This window comes from Hoplias malabaricus, chromosome 8, assembly GCF_029633855.1.
Source record: "Hoplias malabaricus isolate fHopMal1 chromosome 8, fHopMal1.hap1, whole genome shotgun sequence".
In the NCBI taxonomy this organism is placed as follows: domain Eukaryota; kingdom Metazoa; phylum Chordata; class Actinopteri; order Characiformes; family Erythrinidae; genus Hoplias; species Hoplias malabaricus.
The window spans coordinates 35,600,068-35,609,102 of record NC_089807.1 but is presented as its reverse complement, the minus strand read 5'-3'; the positions used below and the strand labels follow the sequence as shown (position 1 = coordinate 35,609,102).

General features: G+C 41.5%; 1 protein-coding gene across 1 annotated transcript in view; it reads left to right on the top strand.

Moving 5' to 3' along the window:
• The first annotated feature begins 8,364 nt into the window (after positions 1 to 8,364).
• The window catches only part of mmrn2a (multimerin 2a), a 28,702-nt gene continuing 28,031 nt past the window's right edge, over positions 8,365 to 9,035 (top strand). Inside the window, exon 1 of the mRNA XM_066678179.1 lies at positions 8,365 to 8,756. Coding sequence (XP_066534276.1) covers positions 8,428 to 8,756 — 329 coding nt within the window. The 5' untranslated portion in view covers positions 8,365 to 8,427. The remainder of the gene's footprint in view (positions 8,757 to 9,035) is intronic.

The window sequence follows — 9,035 nt, the reverse complement described above, 5'->3', positions numbered from 1 at the left end:
GAAAAAAAAGCTGTGATAAGTTAATGATTACGTGGCATTAAATGCCTGCCCAATATTTTCCATTTAATCCTATGGTTCTGTATATAGTTTTCATTCATAACAAATATTGGAAGGGTACATTCATACACAGATCAGCCATAACATTATAATAACCATGATTCTACCCTCATTGACCACTGTATCAATTCCACTAACCATAAAGGAGCACTATGTAGATATAAAATTACTGAATTTAGTCCATAATTGTCTATCAAATGCAAACTTTATGCACCACCTTTTGATAAAATTAAGAAACAATATTTCATCTGTTTGGCACCATTTGTGCAAGTCATCCTTTTGTGCTTTGTCAGTGGTCACAGGGCACTGCCCTCAGGACACTATTAGCTAGTTATTTTTAGCTTGTAAGTTAGTCTATGGCCAGTTGTGATAGCAGTGAAGCCACCACCATGTCAATGTCACTGCAGCCCTGAGAATGATTCTTCACCAAATAGCTGCTCTGTGGTTGTCCTGACTGTCAAAGGGATGAAAGGCAGCTGACCCTGTATGCTGAGCAAACAAATGATTGATTGTAGGCTCATTAAAAACTAATGTCTCAATAAATCAATTTTTCCTTTTTTTATTGAGGGTATTCATTTTTTATGACCACTTATCAGTTCAGGGTCGCGGTGGGTCCGGAGCCTGCCCGGAATCGCTGAGCACAAGGCAGGAACTCACCCTAAAGGGGGCACCAGTCCTTCACAGGGCAACACACACCCTCACAACAATGGGCACTTTTTCCAATCCACTGTGTCGCCACACTATGACTGCGACACTACCTGCTGCACCACCGTGCCACCCTTTTGAGAGTATTTCTAAGTCATTTCTGTCCATCTTTCCACTCTGAGATGAGTCTGGAAACTTCTTGGGTATTTCTTCATCATGATAGCAATAAGAGCAAATGGACTGGCAGAGTCCATAAAGGAATTCAAGTGGTCACAAGTAAACCAACCCCTTTTCTCTATTATTCCATTACTCCGCAGAAAACACTGAACTAATGTCCTATTCTCTCTGATTACATCCATACAGTGTGCATGTGTGTGTGTGTGTTTGTGTGTGTGGGAGATTGCACTTCTTTCCATTACATCCAGTCAGTATTAAAACGGGTCAAATTTCAGAATAGACTTTCACAGCTGAAATGTTGAACACTATGTTTCATCACTGATACCTTGTTTCCATGTTTTAAAGCTCTTTCCATGGTGCTGGATGACTGACAGAGGGGGTGTGTGTCTTGGAAGCCCCACTTTGACATTCTTTTCTCTGTCCATTTGCAGGGAAGCTGGAGTAAATGGAGCAGACCTGCTGTGGAGCCCCTTCCAGCAAAACCTGATCCATGAGTCTGCCAAAGGAAATCAATGACCAGAGATACAGAGAATATTACCTCAGGGATCTATGTACATAGGGCATAAGAGCAGAGAATCACACCACATCCGCACCCATAACCCCACCCACTCAAATATACACACATACACTGACAGCAAATGTGACAGCTTTATCCAGTTCCATCCAACACATTTACAGACATATATAGAAGCATAGAATAGGATTATCAAAGAAGGAGTTCTCTGAAGCAGGCACACATGAGCCTATTCTCACCATGTTCAATGCCAGCTGTTGGTTAGAGTACTATAAGTCCATTCTCTGGGAGGATGTTACAGCATTATCCAGGAGTAATAACGCAACATCACTCAAACTCATGAATATTTATGTGTTTGAATGCATTAAAACCCTCACAACAATATTCCAGTATCTATATCTAAAGATTTCATAGATGCGTAGAAGCTGTTGCTGCAGTAAAAGAGACAAAACAACAGTGTTATTATGTTATGTGGCTCCTTTCACCATACAGGAGTCCATCTGTTACTCTGCACATTCTCCTGGCCACCTGCAGTGACACTGACATGGTGGAGATAGTGTATGTTGGGTGGGAATGCGTGGATCAGACACAGCAGTTCTACTGTAGGTTTCAAACACTTTGCCTAGTTCAAATGCAACTTTATAATTCCTAGAATTAAATTGGCGTAGAAGGCCCTGAGGGTTATCCCCTGCACTGTACTATATCTATATCCCTGGTCTGAAAACTGCTTGCAATATTGCACCACAGTTATTGCTTATATTGCACTGTAATGCACCATTAGTATGGCCATGATAGCACTTATCTTTTGTGGCCTACTGTCTTGGTCAGGAAGCATACATTACTGGAATAAAAGAAATTAAGGTCTGGACCTTGGCACTCGACACCAAATATTTACAGTCAGACATACACACACATTCACAATTTGGATATCATAAACAGCCATAAACATCAGATTACCTAGCCATCCTACCCATCTGGATAATAGAGTGTGTAGTGACTCACCACTGGACCATGGACAAAGGTGTGCAGAGTATCCTACATTCAAACTCAAATAAACACATTCTTCCTTAGGTTATATAATGACTCAAGTTTATTCGCTAAATGGACCTCAATATACATAAAAAACTACGGTGATTTAATAATAATGTGGTGCCAGACAGTAATAAGTGAGTACCAGATACTTTTAAGTGCCACCACTATTAAGTGAGCACCAGATACTATGGGGTGAGCACCAGATAATATTAGGTGCCACCGGATACTATTATGTGAGCAACTGATACTATGTGGTGAGTACCAGATACTATTAATGAGCACCAGATGTTACTGTTATGTAAACACCAGATATTATAAAGTAGGCACCAAATGCTAGTAAGTGAGCACCAGATATCATTAAATGAGCATCAGATACTATGTGGTGAGCACCAGATACTCTTGTCTGAGCATCAGTTACTATTATGTTAGAATCAGATACTGATGAGTGAGCATTAGATACTATGTGGTGAGCACCAGATACTCTTGTCTGAGCACCAGTTACTATTATGTTAGAATCAGATACTGATGAGTGAGCATTAGATACTATGTGGTGAGCACCAGATACTCATATGTGAGCACCAGTTACTATAATGTTAGAATCAGATACTGATGAGTGAGCATCAGATATTATGTGGTGAGCACCAGATACTCTTGTGTGAGCACCAGTTACTATTATGTTAGAATCAGATACTGATGAGTGAGCATCAGATACTATGTGGTGAGCACCAGATACTCTTGTGTGAGCACCAGTTACTATTATGTTAGAATCAGATACTGATGAGTGATCATCAGATACTATGTGGTGAGCACCAGATACTCATGTGTGAGCACCAGCTACTATTATGTTAGAATCAGATACTGATGAGTGAGCATCAGATACTATGTGGTGAGCACCAGATACTCATATGTGAGCACCAGTTACTATTATGTTAGAATCAGATACTGATGAGTGAGCATCAGATACTATGTGGTGAGCACCAGATACTCTTGTCTGAGCACCAGTTACTATTATGTTAGAATCAGATACTGATGAGTGGGCATCAGATACTATGTGGTGAGCACCAGATACTCATGTGTGAGCACCAGCTACTATTGTGTTAGAATCAGATACTGATGAGTGAGCACAATTTAAACTGAATACCATATATATTTATGTGAGAAATAGATCCTATTAAGTGAGCACTTGATGCTAATAAGTGAACAACAAATACTGTTTAGAGAGAACTTCATAATATATGGATATCACTCAATAGTATCAGCCAGTCTTCACAGAAATCTATATGCAGCATAAAGACTTTCCAGAAGAGTAAAAGCTAGCGTATTAATTGCTGTAGTATTAAATAGTACCAGATATTACCCGACATTGTTTGGTGAGTATCAAAGTTAGATACAGTAGTGTTTAATGATTACATACTATTAGATTCTATACACAATTTGGTGAGCACAATGTATAACTGAGACTCTACTATGTGAGCATCAGGTTAATATAATAATAGATACAATATTACCTAAACATTTGTGAGTTGAAACCACCAGATACTATTCAGTGAACAACATTACATTGAGGTCTTAAGGTATGTTTGTCACTGATGAAATTCTCTGGATTTCTAACCTCACTGTCTAAGTGCTGTAGTGAGAGAAAAAGCCAGAAATGGCCAGATCTGTCTGGGCAGCAGTCTTTCTCCTCATCCTGTCTCTGGGGGCAGGAACAAAAGGAGCTTGTTACCAAGAATCCTGAATGTTGGAAGAGTGCCTGTGGCATTTAGCTAGCGGTCAGCAAACCGGGGAATATAACACATGAGAGTCATTCTCTTTAGGTGTTTAAAGACCTCTCCATCCAAGCTATGCATACAAACCTCTAGAACATACAACTGTAGTTATATAAATACAGAACATAGCAACTAGCCTTTAGCATAGGTTAAGTTAATTCAAACCAGTTTGTTTAAAAGCCTGTTTACACTCTGGCTGATATATCCTAGCTAATACATCTCTTTCAAAATGCACAGGTGTCTGTTAGTATTTTCCTCTAAGCAGGTTGAGCTGTGCAGTGGCTTTGTGTTAGCAGTGGTTCCGGAAAAAAAATCACTTCGCATGTCTCACAGGAAGCATGTTTGCCCTCAGTCTTACAGGTTAGGCATGTTGTATGTTAACTGTGGAACATGTTATGGAACATGTGGAATTGGCGATTAATAAAGTGAAGAGAAAACAAAATAAATATATTTAAAAAGATATAAATGTATTTTTATTATAACAATATATTAATTTATTTATTTACTTCCGTAAATGTTTCATTTTGATCAGGGTCACTGCAAAGGGTGCCAATCCATCACAGAGCATTACACACTCGCATCCGTGGGCAGTTTCACACAGCCAATCCTACCAGCATGCATTTTGAACTGATATTGAATTGAATTGAATTGATAGGAAACTGGAGGACACACACACTAGGAGTTTTCAGACAGTGATCCCAGGCAAGGGCCAAACCCAGGACTGTGACATTCTCTAATTGTGAAACAGCAGGAACCACACAATGTGCTACAGTGCTGTGTGGACAAATGTATGTTTAGTAAACTATAACAACGTCTATAATTTTATCGGTGAGTTCTATAGTTCTCTTGTGATGTTACTCTCCTCCCTCAGCAAGCCAGTGAAACATGTAGTTCTCTGTGTGTAGAAGTGCTGCCACCTGCTGGTCATTATCAATAGTTACCACACAGGAAGTCATTGCTCATATTGGTATACTGTTTCCTTCCTATTTCCCCCTCCTCTGAGTACCCTTAATCCCTGCGGTCCTCACCAAAAGCTGCACGTTGCTGACGACAACAATGCTATATCTGTTCATATTAGTAGCAGAATCTCTGGTTCAGGAGCAGCCAAGAAAATGACATCTAGAGGTGTTTGGCGGTTGGATACCTTCTATATGTCATGCCAAAATAGCAGACTTGTGATTGGTCCTTTTGCATGTCCAGACTCTAATGCAAAACTAGGGTATCTATATTCCTCATAAATAAGCATAGCACTAAGTGTAAAAAAACACCATGGTCACACAGCCAGGCCATCAATTTATGGATCACAATGTGAGCTCAGACCACACCAGTACATGCAATACTTTGGGGTTTCCTCCTTTTTGGTTTGTACTAACATCAGAGCCCATGGTTCACACAACAACAACGATACACAAAGAGAGCTCAAATCAGTACAGAGGAGGGAGGGTTCACCAATAAACAATAAATTGCATTTCAGTAAGTCTCAGGCAGGAAAACAAGTACGTTCAGTACTGAAACAAAAGAGAGGAAGTGTGCTCGCTATTTTATCACACAGTGCACACTGTTTCAGTTGCATTACTTGCTGGAACGGACTCCAAAGAGACCACTGACTTAGCATGGATGTATTTACCAAACTACAAAACTAAACTGAACAGCTTGAGTGCAGATAAGCTTCTCTGGTAGTTCAAAAAGTGAATTAAAAACTTACAGATTTTAACAAACAAACAAGCTACAGTCTGACTCTTACTCAAACATATGGTTCCACCTTAAAAGATGCAAAACTTGTGAATGAACACAAATGGTGTGGTGTTTTGCTGTTCAACAGAATTATCTATGCTGCCTTTAATAACATAAAATCTTAAACATTTTCATTGTACTAACATACAATTAAATATACCTCCACATTTAACCCCTCAGTGGACACACACTCTCACTAATGCACTAGGGGCAGTGAGCACACACACATCCAGGGGGTGTGCAGCCATCCCCAATGCCTGGGGAGCAGTTGGGGGTTGGGTTCCTAGCTCAGGGGCAGGTCAGCCATGGATGTTGAGGGATGAGGACGGCACTTGTCCTTCTCTCCCTCCTGCCCCAATCTCCTGTTAGTCTTGGGGATGGAGCCAACAACCTTCCAGTTTCCAAGCCTGCTTCTCTAACACTTAGGCCACGGTTGCCCCCAGTAATAATATTTAAAAAAATGCACTCATATTCACATCTTAATACTTTTCAGACAGCTGCAAACAAATCTGTCCAGAGCCCACTTCCTCCTGGTCCTCACTTAATCCTGCTGTAAATGAACAGGGTATACTTCCTATGTGTAATATATGAGATGGGACAACCGACATCCTCGCATGCAAACAGAGTTGTTGGTTGCCAGACTGCAAGCACACCATTTGAGATGTGTGTCTTTTCAGTGACAAGATACAAGAGGATTAAAGCAGCAGAAGTCTGGAGACACTCCTACTCTTTCATCACTGGTCTGTTTCTAACCACAGTACACTGTTTACTGAATATACAGTAGTTAATTGGTGAATGCTTCACTTTCTAAACACAGCCTTCTCTAACGGTGGTCATGTGAATGCCACATTGATGTTCAGAGTAACAGGAGCCTCACAGTTATGCAGAGGAAAAGATACTTTTAACTTTACGCTAAGGATATTTAAGGTGGAAAAACCACACAGATACATAAACTTGGTATGTTTGGTAGGTTTACCCCAATCGAATTACACCAAATTATGGCCACGTTGCCAGAGGTCACTTTTTGGGGCTACTTTTGGCTCACATCCAGTTTGCCACAATAAGCCCAGCCATATCTTTGCCTGCAGGGGGCCTGATATGGTTTGTGACATGTGGGCCACTTTTGGACCAAGAGTGTCAGTGATCCATCAGAGTTGTATTTTTACCAGAAGTGGACCACATCTGCATGCTATCTGGGCCTAAAGACAGATGAATGCAGTAATTTGTATGAATTTTTTTCATTTCTATTTTGCTCATTTTTATTCAATTTTGACCCCATTCTTTTCCAGCAGGTCAAGGCTCTTATACTTGTATAACATAAGAATAATCAGCCAATTTGCACTGTTTTCTATGTTATTTATGTATAACAGGCCTTAGGATGTAATAAGCCTAGGAATTTAAGGGCTTAGTATTATCTAAGTTCAGTGTGGTGCTATTTGTGTAAGTGCTTGACTGTCGGGACTAGAAGCAAATGCTTGCAGCTATTTGGACAAACATGGAAAGCAATTATTTGCAAACTTTGAAAAGTTATGACGATCTGCCAAATTACTACCAAATTACACAACCGCGGTACATTTCTCTAATGATCTCCGAGTGCATACGGATCTGCTGGAGATCTGTGAAAAACCCACTGTTTCTGACAGCTAGCACAGAGTAAACAGAGGAACGCTATAGTTTCAAGTAAAACACGGACTCATCCTGAAACCAAAAGCCCACCGCTGTGTGCTACTACTATCTCACACTCTGTGGCTATAGGACTGGAGCAGCATCATGTGTGAGGGTCAAAACGTAATGAGAGCGAGAGAGAGAGACCCACACAGCACAGACCCAAGGTTTACATGAGCCTTTAAATGCCATTTCATTTACTATATCTTCCTGTGGTTCATTTCAGAAACTTCCTTTAACACATGTCCGATCTCCCTATGGCTATTTGACATCTCTTTCCTGAACCTGTGCAGCCTGGGCCAGAGGAAGGAGAGCAGAGGAGGAGTGATAAGGACAGGAAAATTCCAGTAACCAGCCAAGAGAAATGAACTGCTTCCTCACTCAGCCTGTAGACCACTGTATGTGTGTGTGTGTGTATGTGTGTGTAGGTCGGGGGGAGTACGAGAGCCTGCTCTCTGCCTCATTGTCCAGAGGTCTGTGACCTTTCCAGAAGGAGCTGGGCAAGAGTGGGTGGGAGCTTCATTTCCGAGGATTGTTAGACTTTGTACCCATTGCGAAGTTGAGAAGAGTGGGGGAGATGCGTATGGGAAGGGGTGTGCTTGAGGGCGGGAAGAGAAGGGTGTGGGGTGGGGGGTTCAGAGAGAGAGAGAGAGAGAGAGAGAGAGAGAGAGAGAGAGAGAGAGAGAGAGAGAGAGAGAGAGAGAGAGCTTGACAGGGATATGGTGGGGCAGGGAGTTTCCAAAAAGCAAAAGCTTTAAAACACCTAGTGCTTTAGCCAAGGCCTCAGAGTTTTGGGCGGTCAGCATTTGCAGGTAGTGGACGAGGCAGACAGATATGATGAAGGTCAAACTGCTAGTGTTAGTCCAGGGCCTGCTGCTGGCAGCTCTGTGTGATGGCAGGGTCAGAAGCATAGAGCCAGACGAGGAATCGAAGGACATGCAGGACTACGAGGAAGGGTACAGATCCTCACATGAAATTTTAGGAACAGCCAGCTACAGAACTGACCCACACCTACAAGGCTCAGACCACCCTGGAACTGTCCACTATCCCCCAGAGCATGGGCATGGCAGCCATACCCAGGGCCATTCCCCTCAGGATCTGTCTGAGTACACAGAAGATGCTTCAGCAGAACCAGGCGCCCGTGGCATTCCAGCACGCACTGGGTAAGTCTCTAACTCCTTCTGCTAAATTGCGGTTTGGTGCTCTCTTCCAAGTGTCTGGGATTCATTCACTTAAGCCCTCACTGTAACTCACACACTGTAAGTCTCTGCATTTTCAAAGACTTGTGTTGAACACACTCTTAACACACAGCTTCCAATCTTTTATGGATTATTGCTTAGTTTTTCAAAAAAAAAATCTGCAGGGATATTTTTCCACATTTGAGTCAGTCCTTAGAAGCTTTCTCAGTATTCTAGTTCTTTTTTTGTCTATCCTTGTGTGTA